The sequence below is a fragment of the Vipera ursinii genome, assembly GCF_947247035.1.
Source record: "Vipera ursinii genome assembly, chromosome: 7".
Taxonomy (NCBI): Eukaryota; Metazoa; Chordata; class Lepidosauria; order Squamata; family Viperidae; genus Vipera; species Vipera ursinii.
Genome location: NC_139521.1, coordinates 39,708,164 through 39,725,817, shown reverse-complemented (window position 1 = coordinate 39,725,817; position 17,654 = coordinate 39,708,164). Strand labels below are relative to the sequence as shown.

Here is a 17,654-nt window from a genome sequence, read left to right as displayed (position 1 = left end):
ATCTTAGGCAGGACCTCCCCCCCTCCCAAGTCTCTCTGCCCCAAGCAGAAACCAGGTCTGTAGAAATGCAGATGTAATAATCCTGTCAGAAAGACTGGAGCCAGGAAGCTTAAAGCTGACGGGATTAGAAAGACAAATATCCCTAGAAACAACAACCCCTCACACCAAAAAAATCCAACATAGGACCTAGTCATCAGCCCCATGGAAGCAGGATATGACCTTTGGGACATAATAGGATTAACCCACCACCAATTAGAATACCAGAAAAGCACACTGAACCTCAGGTCAAAGCTCATGCCACAAGAACAACTCCAAACACAGAAGCCCAAGAAAGTATAAAAACCCACCACTCCCAGCAACATGTGGTCAGCTTTCCCAGAGCCTCATTTCTGTCTGGCTCTGCTCTTCAATAAACTACAACCTTATTTCTGAAGCAATCTCCATTTTTTTTATTCCCGGCTTGGACTGGATCCTAATGAAGATTTTTCTTTCAACACTCCCTGCCTGCTGGGCTCTTCTTCCACAGATTCTTCTCCATCCCCTTTTTTTCCTCGTTGTCTTTTTTTCCCTCTCCCGCCAAAACCTCCTTTTATATCCTCTTTTCTCTCCCTCCCTCCTCCTTTTCTTTGGTGCACCTCCAGCTGATTCCTCTCAAGGCTGCGCTTCTCCATCTCTCTTTTTCCATCCCCTTCTCTTTTCCCTGTTGTCTTTTTTTCTCTTTCTCTTTCCTGCCAAAACCTCCTTTTATATCCTTTCCTTTCTCCCCCCTCATTTTTCTCTTTGGTGGACCTCCAGTTACGCACAGCTCTTGGAAGTGCCAATTATCTGGAGCCTGGTGCTGATCCTGGAACTTTTCCTGAGCCCCAACAGCCCTGCAGATCCAGCTGTCTCTTCCTTAGGCTTGTGCGGCACTGCCACCGCTTCAGTTCATTCCCCTCCCCCACTACACTTGTCTAGGACGGTCACGTACCACCTGCCAGGTCCCAAAGCACCACCAGTGGTATGCATACCACTGGTTGAAAAGCCCTGGTTTAGATGACCAGTAATAATAAGATAAAGACCTTTTTCCTGCCATCTCTTGGTTGTCCATATTTCTGCAACTCAGATCTGGTATCCCCCGTGTATCTTCTTACAAAGGACCTTTATCTAAAAGATTCAATACAGCTTCATATTTCAGTGTTTCTATACTTTATTCTTAACTCCTTTTTTGGCCTGTTTCCTGTTCCTTAAGTTTCCTCACAAGCCCAATTCACAATAAAGGGTTAGGGTCCTCTTGGATCTGCAACTCCTGCTCAAGGACCAAGTGATAGCTGTGGCTAACTCTAGTGTGCTAATGATGATCATTGCTGAAATAGGAGGCAATGCGTGTGGTCACTCATGCCTTAGCATCTCACAATTTGATTACTGCAAATGCATATTACATGGGGCTGCCTTTGAAAATTACCTAGAGGCTGCAATTGGTGCAAAATGTATCAGAATGAGTACTTACAAGGGTGTCCATTTAACACTTCTACATGAGTGTACATGCTTACAGTGGGATTCAAGGTGTTTGTAAAGCTCTTTAGCACATAGGACTAGTTTATTTTTTGGTTTATTTCTGTTCAGTTGTATTCCACATGTTCCAGTAGAATAGGCGCTCTTCGGGTCTCTTCCTTGAAACAATGCCCTCTTCCTTGAAACAATGCATATTTTTTCAGATGTGGTGTCTGACTTGTGGCATGATCTACCTCAAAATTTGGCTGGCCTTTTTGTCGTAGTTGATAATTTTTTGTTAGGGTATTGTAATTTGTATTTATGGTGTTATGTCACCTGGAGTTGGTGCACTAAATAGAGTTAGCCATGGTTGCCACTTGCTCTTTGAGCAAGCAAATCCAAAGATTTGTGCCTAATTGCCATTAAGTTCCATTATTTTGAGGGAGGCTTACTTTAATATGTGCAAATCATGTTGAACTCACTGCTTTGAAGATTTAAGAGTTTTGAGTTTGCAATATTTCCAAGGTAAAATTTTTTGAGACTGGATATTTTGAAATTAAAATGGGTAAAGAGAGAGACCCAGTTTGTTGTAGCGGTTAAGGCATCAAGCTAAAAACTGGGATACCTTGAGTTCTAATTCTATCTTAGTCACAAAGTCAATTAGATGACTTTGGGCCAATCACTTTCTCTCAGACTTGGAAAAGGGGCAATGGCAAACCACTTGTGAAAAACCTTGGTGAGAAAACTGCAGGGACTTATCCAGTCAGCTGATGAAAATCAGACACAACTTAAGTGGAAGAAAAAAATTTCTACTTAGCACCCATGCAACTGAATCATAATCTCTTACTCTTCTACCTAGTATCATATACAGGTATCCCTCAACGTACGATCACAATTGGGACCAGAATTTCTGTTGCTAAATAAGGCAATTGTTAAGTAAGTTTTTCCCATTTTACGACTTTTCTTGCCATGGTTGTTAAGTGTATCACTGCAGTTGTTAAGTTAGTAACACGGTTGTTAAGTGAATCTGGCTTCCCCATTAACTTTGCTTGCCAGAAGTTTGCAAAAGGTGATCACATGACCTTGGGACACTACAACTGTCATAAATAAATGCCAGTTGCCAAGACTCCAAATTTTGATCATGTGACCAGGATTGTGCAAAGTCATAAGTGTTGAAAGACAATCATAAGTCACATGTTTTCAGTGCCATTTTAACTCAAATGGTCACTAAATGAATAGTTTTAAGTTGAGGACTGCCTGTATACATATAAAAAGAAAGCAAAAGCATATTCATGCAAACTTAATTGTTATGCGCTCCTGGCTACTTTCCTTTGTGACCAGAGGCAAGCTCGCCTGACCAATAACCAGCCAAGACACAGTGGAGGCCTTTTGTTTCGTTTATTGCAATAAGTGGGGAGAGAAGCTATCAAAGCTTGGTTCTCTCCAAAGTTTCAACCCAAAATATTCCCATTTTTATACATCCCTGGCCCCTGCCGCACATCCCTGGCCCCTGCCGCACATCCCTCCTCTTTCCCCATTGGCTGAGGTACTATGAGGTTACACTCTTTCCGACTGCCTTCTACATATTTCCTGCTCCATCCTAAATCATACATCCCATGTACATTAAAATTAAGAGATAATTTATGCAAGGTGTGCCAGTTAATATTAATCAACTAATTGCACATGCTCAGTTGCCTGGGTTTTGGCCCCCTTTTTGTGACCTCTTTGAAAAAAAATAGGTTCTTTCCTGTTTTGCTAGTTATCTTCTCTTACCGATGTTTTTATAGCTTGTCTTTTTCCTTTCCCACTCTTAAGACCCAGCTAATTTTTGCCTATGTGTTTCACTTACATCCTTTCTTTGTGCTCTCCTTTCCTGGTTCTCATCTTCTCCATTCACCTAGTAAATTTCCACTGCAGTATATTCAGTTTTAAATTTCTCTTTCGATATTAACATTTTTGAAGACCTTTCATTTACTTCTATCACTAATGATATGTTGGAAAGCCAATATCATTTTGGGAGGCATGCATTTTAATAATTAAATATTTGTTTTTCTCTTTAACTATAGCGAACTGACATTCTGATAAAAATTGATTTTAAAAGGGTGAGTCAAATATAAATACTAACATTTTTTATTTGCAACTAGGTGGGTGTGATATCTCAGAAAGCCATGAAGTTGCTCCCTGCATCAAGACACAAAGCTACACAGAAGGTATTTATTTATTTGATTCATATTCTATACTTTGTTCAGGAGCTCAAGGCTATATAGAAGTATATTTATTAAAATAATTGTATGTGATAAAGATCAGACTTAAAAATTATACTTTTTACTTAAAAAGAAAAATAGAAATGTAAAGTCCCAGCCCCCTACTTGAACTTGAGATACCATATCAATCTAATCAGATAACCCAAACGGAGATTTCTTGATCAAGCAGCACTTTATTTGATCAAATTAAGCAGCTGGGTGGCTCACAATCTGAAATGCTGGCAGAGTTACGTCCAGAAGTGCCATGCATTAGAAAGTTGGCAGCATTGCTTTATAAACTTTGTTAGCCAATGAAAATCAGACAACAGAGCCATTACATCATAAGAAAGACATCAATCATTCCTGTACACTCCCTTATTCCCTCTTTCAGTATATCCCATCCATGTACATGTTTCCCACACTTGCATGAAATCTCTCTGGTGAAAAAGCCGATTACAAAAATCAAGAAAGAACAGTTAGACTAAACAATTTCTCTTTATTATGGACTGAGGATGGCTTCATGCTTCTATACTCTAACTATCCCCAAGTATAGGAGAGTCTTCTCTCTAGCCTGTTTCAATGTCTTGCCCTCAGCACTACTCGACGGGCGATTTAAGAGGCTCCCGATTATGTCCCTGTGATAGGGCTGAGGTTGAAACTGTGGAGCATGTCTTTTTATACTGACCTATGTATAACGCAGGCAGAACTAAATTACTCTCTCTCCTTAAAATAGACCCTTCTGGTCCCAATGCTAGTAATTTGGTCTTATATTGTTTAGGGGATGGCTTCTCATATATTACTTCTCAGGTCTCTAAATTTTTTTTGAGAGCTGTAACTATTAGAGGAGAATGTTGTAGTCCCCCTCAGCCAAGGCTTCTGGTGTCCAGTTGTCTATGTTTTTACTTTCTCCATGTTTTTCTTTTGTTGTACTTGTACTTTGGTCTGTGACCGCAAACAAATAAATAATAATAATTTCCCTTTGTTCCAGAACCCTTCATTCTCCCCTTTATTTTTGTAACAAAATGCTTTCTGTTATTTGGTGACCAATGACATTTATTCCTTTATTATTGCGGTGATAATCATGACCTTGGCTGGCTTACGGGGTTTATCACTACTTACAGAGAATGCTCTGACCTTCATCCCCGAGATGGTAGAAGTAACTGTTCTTTGGATAACAGGAATAAAATATGGCAAAACCAAAAAAAACCCCCTCTAAATGCTAATATAACCAGAAAATTTTCCCTTCACCTGTCACCAAAGATCTCTCCAAACCAGCTTGTGTCCATGGCAGCTGTCCAGGTTTCCGAAGAAGCTGGGTGTATTCCCTCCACACACAAGCAGCAACATGTAAAAAGTAAAACCATACCCCCCTTTAATTTTTTAAAATAAATTTTATTGGTTTTCTAATATTACAACTACATAATCGAAAAGCAATGTGGTGACTGAGTTACAATAATCCAATTACATACAAATATGATTGGTACAAATCTCAACCTAATACAGTAAATATTTCCTCTCTTTTCCTCTTAATATGCACTGTCTCATATTTGAATTAACACAATTTTTATTCTAATAATCACATAGAAGCAACTTTCTTATATTTTATCAATAGTTTTTAGTTTATATATATCTTATTTATATTAACACTCAATCTTTTAGACAATCAACAACCTAATGACTTTTTCCCAATTTTGATTTACCATTAATATTTAGATTTAACGTTTAATATTGTTCATTTCCAAATTATACATGACCCCAATTCCCTTTATCACAATTCCTCACAAAATCTGATGTTCAAGATGCATGTCTTATCTATTTATGTTCTTGCCATTTACAACAACAAATTATTAATACAGTATAATCTTATTTTCTAATGATTTCCAAATATCTTAAATTAGTAACCAAAATTTCTTTTATTACAATGTTTAATACTTCCTCTCTCCTCTTTGTATCTACTATCTTGTATTTAAGCTAGTAATTTTTATTCTTAATGCTACATAAAACACATTTATTACATTCTTTAATTTTCTTTAGCTTATATATATCTAAATCACCTTTACATAACCATTATGAACAAATCAATATTCAAATTTAATTATTAATACTTCTAAATTTTTAATGGCTAAAATTTTCTTTATCTCAATTCATATTCAAAGTACGCATCTTAGCTATTTGAGTCTATTCCATTTTAATGCTCATAAGTAGGCCTAATGACCCCAATTCTCTTTATCACAATTCCTCACAAAATCTGATGTTCAGGATACACATCTATTTACGTTCTTGCCACTTACATCAACAAATTAATAATACAGTATAATATTCTTATTTTCTAGTAATTTCCAAATATCTTAAATTAATGACCAAAATTTCTTTTATTTCAATGTTTAATACTTTCTCTCTCCTCTTTGTATCTATTATCTTGCATTTAAGCTAATAATTTTTATTCTTAATGCTATATAAAAACACATTTATTACATTTAATTTTCTTTAGCTTATATATATCTGAATCACCTTTACATGACCATTATTAACAAATCAATATTCAAATTTAATTATCAATATTTATACTTCTAAATTTTAAATGGCTAAAATTTCCTTTATCTCAGTTCATATTCAAAGTACACATCTTATCTATTTAAGTCTATTCCATTTTAATTCTTATAGGTAGACCAAAATCCCATTCTTCTTCAGTCTTATTCTAGCTTTTCTTTGCCAAATTGTCTTCCGTGTCTGTGCTTTTGAGTCATTAAACAGATCTCCTTGTATTGTTATATTTTATTTGACATTGAAGATATCATCCAGTTGCCATTTTTTTGAGAGGACTAGCCGTTCTAGTGGGTCGTCTCTTTGTTTTTCCATCTCGACGTGGTTGTCTTGAACTGTTTGTCTTCTTTTCCGTCTGTTGTTCTTCTTGAACTTCAGGTTCCTTCTGGTTTATATAGAAAATCTTTACTAAAGCATCTGGGAGCGCTTTTGACCTTATCTTTTGGCCACACCACTTTTCCTGGATGTCATACCTTAAGGTTGTGAGTTACAATGGCACTTGTTCACAGGGAGTTTTAATGAAAAACAACCTTGAAGAAAATTTTTTTTCAAGTTTTTCAAGTCCCTGTTCGATGCACCAGAAATGTAAAGTCCCCATCCCTTACTTGAACTTGTTCTGTGCCAGCCTACTTGAACTCCTTGTTAAGTTCACAAGGAGAAAAACCCTCTTCAAATCAAGCAGGCAGAAACTGCAAGAAAAACCCAAACCCATTTTATTAATCAGAGACTTGAGGAAAAACAAACACAGTTCATCGCAACTTGATTCTTAATCCGAATGGTTGCCTTTGGCAACCAGCACCTCTCACACCTCCCCTTTTATTATGCATCCAAGGTGTGGCTTTCCTAATGCCTGCTCCTTTGCTTCTGGAGCCACCCCATTGCATTATTTTGTCCTGCACTCTTTGCCTGCCGGCGTTTACGAGTATCCTGAATGTCACCCAGCTGTGACATTATCACTATCGCCCTCAGCCTGCCAGCACAGCTGTGTCTCAGCCTGAGTGTGAATAGAGGGGCCAGGGTCCTCGCCAGATTGTAAATCTTGGAGCTCCTCAGAGCCTCCCTCTGACTGTGATGACACTCCAGGCCTCTCCTCCTCTTCTGAGTCCTCATACGCAGCTGCCAGATCCACGGGCTGGCAAGGAATCACAACAGAACTTGAGATACCATATCAATCTAATCAGATAACCCAAGTGGAGACTTCTTGATCAAGCAGCACTTTATTTGATCAAATTAAGAAGCTGGCAGAATTACGTCCAGAAGTGCCACGCATTAGAAAGTTGGTAGCAGTGCTTTATAAACTTTGTTAGCCAATGAAAATCAGACAACAGAGCCACTACATCATAAGAAAGACATCAATATTCCTGTACACTCCCTTATTCCCTCTTTCAGTATATCCCATCCATGTACATGTTTCCCACACTTGCATGAAATTTCTCTGGTGCAAAAGCTGATTACAAAAACCAAGAAAGCAAAAGTTAGACTAAATAATTTCCCTTTGTTCCAGAATCCTTCAGTACAGAAAAAATACATTTGCTTTATTGTGTACTATCCTAAATTATAAATAATGATCTTGTGATTTAATCTCATGTTGTTTATGTTTAAAACTCATAAGCTTACTTCTTAGTTTTCCTATAATTTTTTTCACACATAATTTGGCAGCAAGTCCTGTTATTTTTAGAACATGATAAATATTTTTTATATATCTCTTTTGACAAATTGTACAATTTGAATCAATTGTTTAATTTCACTCCATTATTTTCCTGAGGTTTTTTCTACAATATCCATCCTGACTGTAAACCATTCCTCTAGTTTCTACATAAACTACTTGTCCTTTCCCAGTCTCCATAGCCTTAGCATCTTTTCTTTTTTATCCTTTAAGTACAATTATATCTCTTCTGCCCATGAGTTTAATTCTTCCAGGTTTGGAACATTAAATTGGCTTTTTACTGGAATTCCCTCCTTGAATATTTGCCTGTGATATTTTATCTTTGCACCCATTTTATTCAAATGATTACACAAAACTTATTTTTTCACAAAAGAACCATTTTGAAGTATCACAAACATTTTAAGTGGAAGAATTAAACAAAAGAGAAAAAAATCTAGATCTGAGTGTATAGCTATACTTCTAATAAAAAGAACTGGTTTTCCTTTGTATGCTTAAAACAATAGTATATACATATCCTCTTATTTTACTTTAAAGGTTGTTACTGGAGACCATGATGGTGTTATTACCTGTTTTGGAATAAAAAAAGGAGAAGCTATTGTAAGTTTATTGATTTATATACATGAACACTTAAATTAACAAAATAAAGTAACTTACTACTGTAAAATGCCAACTAATTATAAAGATAAGTTTTTGAAGAGTCACATTTTTAAATGCAGTATGACTGTAGAAAGAATTACCTATTTTTTCTGTGATTCAAATCCTATTAACCTTTATTTTGTAATGATACAGAACATACTTTTTTTTGTATTTTAGCCAGTATTCAAGACTTTGCCAGGAGAAAAGATTGCAAGATTAGAATTGGGAGGTGCTCTTAATACTCTTCAGGAGAAAATTTTTGTGGCTGCTGGTTCTGAGGTTCGAGGTTTCACAAAAAAAGGGAAACAGTTCCTTTCATTTAACACCAACCTCACTGAAAAAATCAAAGCTATGTGAGTATATTAAACATTGACTTAATGGTGCTTTGTTACTTACTATATTTAACTTAAAAATAACTGAATCTCACACATGGACAAAAAGAAAATCCATATAATTAAATTATCATGTTGCAAATCTCACCAGCATATTATAAAGCAGGGGTCCCCAGCCTATGGGCTGTAGCCTGGTCCCGGGCTGCAGGCTCTTGGCCAGCGGGTGCAGAAATGGCTGGCCAGTGCATGCATGCGTGGGTCCACATTCCCCCCCATTTGCGCTAGTGCCCACGGCTCCGTTTGCACATATGAATGGGCACGAACGGGGACTCTAGCACGGGGTGTCTGCAGCCCATTTGTGCATGGATGGATTGCGCAAATGGATGGGCCATTTGCGCATGTGCAAATGGGGACGCTAGCCTCCAGGGGGTGCACGGCCATTCACACATGCGCATGGCACCAGTGCATGCTGCATGTGTGAACAGGTCCACTAGTTCTGCGCCATTGTGTATGACCCTGTGCGTGCACGCGTGTGTGCAGCAATTTTGAAGCTGCTCTCCTTCCCTCCACGAGCCCGGAAAGGTTGGAGACCTCTGTAATAAAGAACCCTCTCTTTATCACCCTGAAAAGGAACATTTTAAAATGTTCCCAAACTGCAGGAGGGATTAACCAAGAGCAGGATTTTCTGTTTCTAGAATAGTTGCAAATGACTACATATACCTGTGCAAAAGCCTTCCTAGCCATAGATCTTACCTGCTCTTCATGTAGGAGCTGTATATCTAGGAGAACTCTCAAATTGCAGACCACGTCTGATAGCGGAAGTAAAAGTCCATTCTGACAGATCTTCAAGTTAGGTCAGATCCGGAAACAGACTGCAAAGATTAGACTGGAACCATACTTTATTGATAGGCTATACCAGGGGTAGGCAACCTCGGCTCTTTTATGACTCATGGACTTCAACTCCCAGAATTCCTGAGCTTGGCTGGCTCAGGAATTCTGGGAGTTGAAGTCCATGAGTTATAAAAGAGCCGAGGTTGCCTACCCCTGGGCTATAGTAACAGAATCTTGAAAACTTGATTGTGTTTTCCCTTCTCTCCCTTTTATATCTCAATAAATTTGAGCTTTTTTCTAACACTTGCTATTTACAAAGCTAATTTTTGTAGCCATTTCTTTCAAAAATCGTTCCTTTGGCTCTGTTTTATAGACAAGCATTGTATTTTAGTATAAATACAGTTGTTATTTTTAGTCCTCTACTGTAATCACAACTACATTGCAAAAGTACTTGTCACATATTTAGTAGCATTCAAAGAACTGTAAAAATTTAAAAATAAAACTTTCAGAAATGGATTTCTTATTGGATCATTATGTTGATTCTAAGTGTATGAATACTTAACAAATTATAATGTTCCCAAATTAGTGCTTTACTTTTTAAAAAAGTTTTAATTACAGTGCTGTTATCATTTTAGGTATATATCTGGATCAGATCTCTTTCTTGGTGCAAGCTACATTTATAACCATTACTGTGACTGTAAGGATCAGCACTATTATTTATCGGGGGATAAAATCAATGATGTTCTCTGTCTTCCACCAGATAAACTGTCTTGCATTATACCGGTATTAGCATGTCAAGATAGAGTTCTTAGAGTTTTGCAGGTAAACCTTCTTTGTTTGTTGCCATTATTGTTGCCCAGTGTATTAGTAATAACCATTATTTATTACAATTAAAAGGTGAATTAGTACAACTAAACAGAAGATTGTTCATCTGTTCATACCAATAATTGTATAATATCATTTGCAAGGAAATTTTACCCGTTTGCAGCAATTCTGATAAGTTGAATAAAAGCTAATATATACTTGGAAAATTTCTGTTTTATGAAAGGCTATTATTATTTATTTTGGGGTAGTTGTACAGGTTTCTGTAACTTGGAAGGATAAGGAAGAGCGTTAGGAACAGCAAATTTTATGCTACTCTGGTTCTTTGCCTGCTCAAAGATTGGTAGAAAGTACTAAATTAGTCTTGAGAAGAAGAATTTGAAAGATTTCCTGATTCTGAGCATTCTATTTTAGGCAGTGATTTAAGGAGTGAATCTTTAAAAAAAAAGCTTAACTGAGCTGCAGACACTTAATTTTATATTCTAGAGCAGCTCAGAAATCATTAGTTCCTTGACTGGATTTGCAATCTAGTTTGGAATAAATGTATGTTTTAGGGATGAATTAGATGAATTAGGCTCCAGTTTTTGATAATTTGCCATTTTACATAGTTCATTAATTAATTAGTCTTACATATTAAAAAAATAAAAGTATAATACTATGTCTATTTCTAGAAAATAATAGGTGAAAATACAACAGTGTATAATATTTATCTGCTAAATACAAAGAAGACCAACATTCAGCTAAATGTATTGCCTTTCCACAATACTCTGATCTGTTCAGAATAATGGATTCTTAGATGAATTGCCTTGTCTATCAACTTAGCAATTCTGCTAGTAATGTATACGTCAAAGCCCAGGAGGAATAGGATAGTCTGCAGTTCAGGTCCCTGTGGACTGTTCTTTCAAGTAAGGATTATAAGTTTAAAAGGGAGTACAGTTGACAATCAAGGCTCCAGTTTTCATTCCATAATGCAGTTTTCAAATTTAAAAAAAATCTTTATACCTCTTTTACATTAAAATTAAATGTTATGGATTATGCCATAAGTAACAGTATCTCCATTTCAATTTTTTGAGGGTTCAGATTTACTGTATGAAATGGAGGTCCCAGGTCCACCTGCTGTTCTGGCCTTGAACAATGGAAATGGTGGTAAGTAGAATGTTTAGAGGTCTTTTAAAATGATGTATCTGATTTTCATAAATTATTGTTTTAATAATTCCACATACTATATAGGTATTTCCTATAACATAGAATTATTCTGATCCATTTTATATAAAAATGATGGAAATGAAGCAAAGTGTTTTTTTTAATTTCCTAAAACTTCAATTTAGAAAAACAAAAAAATTGGAATCCACTGAATAGATAGAAGTCTACTCAATGATAATTTTAATAATAATTTTAATTTATATTTCTAGGTGACTCTGGTGAAGAAGTTTTGTTTGGGACATCTGATGGCAAAATTGGCTTGGTACAGATTACTGGTGTTTCTCCAATAGAAAAATGGAAAATTGGAAATGAGAAGAAAAGAGGTGGTAAGTGTTTTGTGTTGTTTTCCTAAGCGTCCTGTAACAGTTTTTTATGCAGTTTGGTAAAAGTCCCCAGGGAGAAGGGCGGTATATAAATTAAATTAAATAAATTAAATAAATAAAAAAACACATTATTCAAAAATAGGAATAAAAATAGTAAATACTGTACATATAAGATTCTATCATTTTTCATTACTATATTTGTATAATTTTCAATCAAATTGGTTTGAAATTTAGCAAAATTGTAGGCCTTATCTAGTACCCAATATAACTTATTATGATAACAAATATAAATAGCTATTTTATTTGAATTTTTATTTTTAAAGATTATATAATGGTGGAGCTTTTTCTATTTATGTAATTTTATATATATATATATACATATACATACACACACATACACACACACACACACACACACACACAAACATATACAAACATGTAAATCTTTTAAAATTGCTAGTTAGGTACAGATGAAATTATAAGTGTTTAATATAGATACATGTTTTATATTCTGTTTGCCAGGCATCTTATGTATGGATAGTTTTGACATTTTGGGAGATGGTGTTAAAGAATTGCTCATTGGTAGAGATGATGGAATATTAGAAATCTATAAATTTGAAACTAAAAAGAGTCCTGTTCTCAAATATGAATCTGTAAGTATATTGTGTAAATCTATTGTTTTAGGTAAGACAATTATGTTTATTTTCCTAAATAATTCAATTGCCTTGTTTCAAGCAGCATTTTTATGAATTAAATCATCTACAAATGACTTTTATCAGTCAAAATGCTAGGAAATCTCTCTTTCTGATTACATAAATAAGAAAAAAATCATATTGTGTCATGCTTTCTGGAAACAAGAGGAGGTTTCATAAAGGTATTTTCTTAGATTTATATCACCAGGATGGAATTCAAGCTAGTATACCTGAGGTTCAATGCTTACTGTTAATCAAAGGACTCAACTTACCTATTTAGTTTTAGCAAGGTGGCTGGTATATGTGAATTTAGAAGAATATAAATATACCTCTGTTGGATCAGGCAAAGCCCATCTTAGTCCTGCATTTTGTTTCCCATAATAGTTGACTAGCATCTTCTCAAGTGTGTTTACAAATTGACTTAGTCATGTCCTCTTTCATCTGCCTTTTTGAATGCCTACTTCTGCAACTTTTCAGACTCTGTTATATCCCTTTTTAAATGTGGTAACCAAAATTGTATTGTCTAGATGCAGAAGTGCCATAGACTTATATAAAAGAAATGTAGAGAAAGATATACAATGAAGAGAATATAACAAAAAGCAGATAACACCTATTGAAATATATGTTAAAAGTTCTTGTTTGTTGTTTTAGGCTTTATCGGAGAGTGTCACATCCATCCAAGGTGGCTGTGTTGGAAAAGAGGGCTATGATGAGATTGTAACATCAACATTTTCAGGTTAACTTTTTTTTACTTTTAGAGCTTTTCAGTTTAATTTCAATTTAACGAAAATAAAATACTTAAAAAAACAACAACCTGTTGTTACATATATTGCTTAGCTCTTTTTTGGACACCTATCCAACCAGTTCATTGTGAGACGTCTTTTGGTTGTGTTTAGAGTCTATTCTTTGTTTGGGAATTTTCTTTCACTCTGTAACTCCTATAGTTCAGAAATATTTCTAGGTCTTCTTGCATTCACTACAGGGGTGAGATAGCCTCAGAAGTCTTCAAAAATATTTTAGTCTGACTGCCGTGAAGGCGATTTCAATACCTTTTTTTCAGCTTCAATTTCTTCAGGGACTTCGAACATTAATCTTTAGGACATGTTCACCTTCTAAAAAATGTTAGCAAAATATTACTTTTTTCTCTTCAAATGTATTATGTAGTTGTGGCTAAAAAGTTTAATTTTTACATATTTCATCAGTCCAGAGCACTTTGTTTGAATAGTGTCAGGCTTACAAAGATTTTCTTTTGCGTACTTTAGATGACTTGTTATGAAATCATAGAAAAAGTTTATTTCTGGCAACTCTGCTGTGCAGATCATTGTTGGACCTTTTTTGTAGGCTATTTTCAGTAATGTGAGGGTTCTGTTTGCAGAGCATTTGAGGAGCAGTTCTAGTAGACATTTTCTTCACCTTCTAGTCTTGAATTTCTACAGTTCCATGTAACTTCCAATTCTTAACAATGCTTCTTCTCTAACATGTCTTATGGCAATGTGGGCAGCAAATAAATTTAATAAATAAATAAAATAAAACATTGCTATCTGGCAGAATGTAGTTTTTTTAACTTATGGATTCATTGAATTTGAGTAGAAGTGCCTAAAATTTAGCATAACAATAGGAATATGAAATTTAAAAAAATATATTCATTTTTTTTAGGATGGGTGTCTGGATTAACTACAGAATCTATTCATGGGGAATGTGGATTAGATGAATTAAAATTGACTCATGAAATGCAGAATAAAGTTTTGTCCTTAAGGTAATGTAACAATTTTGTGAACGTGCAAAAATAATATTGAGGTGGTAATTTTGCCTTAATGTGGCACACATTTTGAGTAGTTTTATGCCACTAGTGCACCCTAACTATACTTGCTTAGTTGTTAATGGCCAGCCAAATATTTGTGATAATCTGTTATTAAACTTTCAGTTATTGTTTTGCAATAACATTTTTGTTGTAAGCTCCCCTGCAGGATGCTGTTCATGGTAGTATGAACGAAGCTAAAATCACTAATATAGCCTTATATTCAGCCTCTGTGGATTGGATATTTTATAATATTTATTTACACAGCATGCCCTAACCTAAGCCTAACAAACTACAGGTAGTTTTTAATTTACAACCATTCATTCAGCAACTTTTCGAAGTTATGACAGTACGGAATGAAAGTTGGTTATGACTAGTCTTGGAGTTCTGAGCAGTTCCCGTGCTCATGTGCTCATGATCTGGGCATTTGGCAACCAGCTCACACTTACAACCAGTTGCAGTACCCCATGATAACCGTGATTGCCATTTGTGTCATTCCTTGCTGGCTTCTCCAGAAAGTCAAAAGGGAAATCAGCAGGGAAGATCACAAATTGCTGGGATAAGGGTCTATCACCTGTGCAGCCCCTCTGCCATACTGGCCATTCCCACACACCTTCCCTAAATCTCACCATGGCCCTTGGACACCTTCCAACTTCACTGTGCCTTCCTCACACCCATACATAACCCTTCCAAACTTCCTATCGCTGTGTCTCCCTCACACTAGTGCAGCCTCCCTGACCTTCATAGTTCCTCCCTCACAGCCTAGTGTACCCTCGTGCACCCTAGCAGAGCTGCAACTTTCCGCCAGCTTTTCCTCAGAGTTGGTTGGGGGAAGTCGGTAGAAAGTACCCATGTCCAACAACCATGGGATTTGGAAACTGGCACCGCAGGGATTGCCATTGCTAAGTGATATAGTCGTGTTTTATAGCTGCATGTTTAGAAATGGAAATTCAGATCCCAATTGTCATTGTGAGTTGAGGACTAAATAAATGGTGACTTTGATGTACTATTTATTACTGATTTCAATTACAGTGTTTTTAATGCATTGTTTTAGTCTTTATTTTACCCCTTTTCTGTGGGGGGTCCAATGAAGTCTAAAACAATATATTATAAATAATAATTGAAATAAATAATTAGAAAACAGAACATCAAAGTCACCATTTATTGAGAATCAACATGCAATAATGAGGTTTTGGACATTTTTTGTAAACTTTTAGAGTAAGCTCAGGCAGAGAATGTTGCATAAAATGGTGGCCACCAATACACTGTCTGGCTCACACTTCACACCCATGGATCTTATAGAGGGGATAAAAGAGAAACTTCAGTAGACTGTCTCCAAATGACTTAACCAGCCAAACAGATTCAATGCTATAGTTGGAAATGCTGGAATTACCCTAGAATCAGATTGTGGTTAAAATAAAGGTGCTACAAGAAGTTATGATAGGTTTTCTGTAGGCTGATGAATTAAACAGATGTTTTTTATAGCATTTTATTTCTACACTTTTTTGAGCAAATAATTATAACAAGAAGTTGGAAGGGACCTTGGAAGTTATGTAGTCCAACCCCCTGCTCAGGTAGGAAACCCTATACCATTTCATACAAATGGCTGTCTAGTCTCTTCTTAAAAACTTCCAGTGTTGGAGCATTCACAGCTTCTGGAGGCAGATTGTTTCACTGATTAATTGTTCTGTCAGAAAATTTCTCCTTAGTTCTAGGTTGCTTCTCCGGTTAGTTTCCATCCATTGCTTCTTGTCCTGTCTTCAGGTGCTTTGAAGAATAGCTTGACTCCCTCTTCTTTGTGGCAGCCTCTGAGATATTGGAACTTGTCACCCCTCGTCCTTCTCTTCATTAGACTAGAAGTACCCAATTCCAGCAACTGTTCCTTGTTTTAGCCTCCTGTCCCGATCATTTTTGTTGCTCTTCTCTGTATTCTTTCTAGTCTCAACATCTTAATTTAACAGTTTTGACCTAGTATTAGGAAAGTACAATTTCAGCATTTAAAATCTATTATATATTTTCAGAACAGAGTTCTGCTGCTTATAATTTTAACATTAATGTCCATTATTATGGTCCATTGCAGTCAGCCAAATGTTCAGACTGGATTTGGCATTTTTGTCTACCTATTGAGTCCTTTCCAAGGACCTGGGAAAGGCAGATGTGGTTTGATGGTGTTATTATTTTTTAAATTTATTTTTTGCCCATCTCTTCATGGAGCTATTCAAGGAAGCTTTATTCTAAGTCAGGGGTAGGCAACCTTAGCTCTTTTATGACTCGTGGACTTCAACTCCCAGAATTTCTGAGCCAGCATAGCTCAGCTTGGAAACCTCTCCCTTTCCCCTTAGCATGGCTGGCTCAGGAAGTCTGGGAGTTGAGGTCAACAAGTCATAAAAGAGCCAAGTTTGTCTACCCCTGTTCTAAGTGGTACCATTTTACCATCTCTCTCTTCTTTCATTCTCCCTCTCTCTCCATTTCTCATGCAAATAAACAGGCATACATACACAAATATATATTAATTTAATTATTGTGTTGTCATAGGAATGAATTGGATCAGTTACAGATGAAAGTACTTCAAGAACGTGAAAAATACCAGCAGTCTTCTCAATCCAGCACTGCTATTTCAGCAGTCCCAACATTCAGTATAAATGATAAATTTGCATTAAACAAAGATGATGCCAGCTACAGCCTTGTTTTAGAAGTCCAGGCAGCGATTGATATTATCTTGTTACAGGTAAGAGTCTATTTATAGCAATTTAGTAGGTCTTGGTAACTGGATACTTCCTTATCTTTAAAGTAGATGAATCCTAATATTATATAATTTTTCTCTGAGGGTTATATTTAGATAGAATTAGGACAGATTTGTGTATTGACAGAAACTGAAATATAGAAAATCAGCTTGAATTGGATAGGTTTCTTCTGAGTTTATCAGAATATAAAATACAAAGGAAAATAAAAATAGTGGGAACTAGGGAATGGGAAAAGGGAAAAAGGGAGAATACGGGGTAGATAGGAAAAAGAAAAAGTGTTGACTTCCAACTCTCTTTAGCACAGTAGAAGATAACATTACAACCTTGTTTTTACTTTTATACAATAA

At 35.9% G+C, this 17,654-nt stretch overlaps 1 protein-coding gene across 1 annotated transcript in view; it reads left to right on the top strand.

Moving 5' to 3' along the window:
- Positions 1–17,654, top strand: part of BBS7 (Bardet-Biedl syndrome 7) — a 31,639-nt gene that overhangs the window by 1,880 nt on the left and 12,105 nt on the right. Inside the window, exons 2-11 of the mRNA XM_083367742.1 lie at positions 3,618–3,683; positions 8,461–8,523; positions 8,740–8,915; positions 10,361–10,547; positions 11,621–11,693; positions 11,960–12,076; positions 12,596–12,726; positions 13,417–13,501; positions 14,422–14,521; positions 17,099–17,291. Of these exons, the coding sequence (XP_083223868.1) occupies positions 3,618–3,683; positions 8,461–8,523; positions 8,740–8,915; positions 10,361–10,547; positions 11,621–11,693; positions 11,960–12,076; positions 12,596–12,726; positions 13,417–13,501; positions 14,422–14,521; positions 17,099–17,291 (1,191 nt within the window). The remainder of the gene's footprint in view (positions 1–3,617; positions 3,684–8,460; positions 8,524–8,739; positions 8,916–10,360; positions 10,548–11,620; positions 11,694–11,959; positions 12,077–12,595; positions 12,727–13,416; positions 13,502–14,421; positions 14,522–17,098; positions 17,292–17,654) is intronic.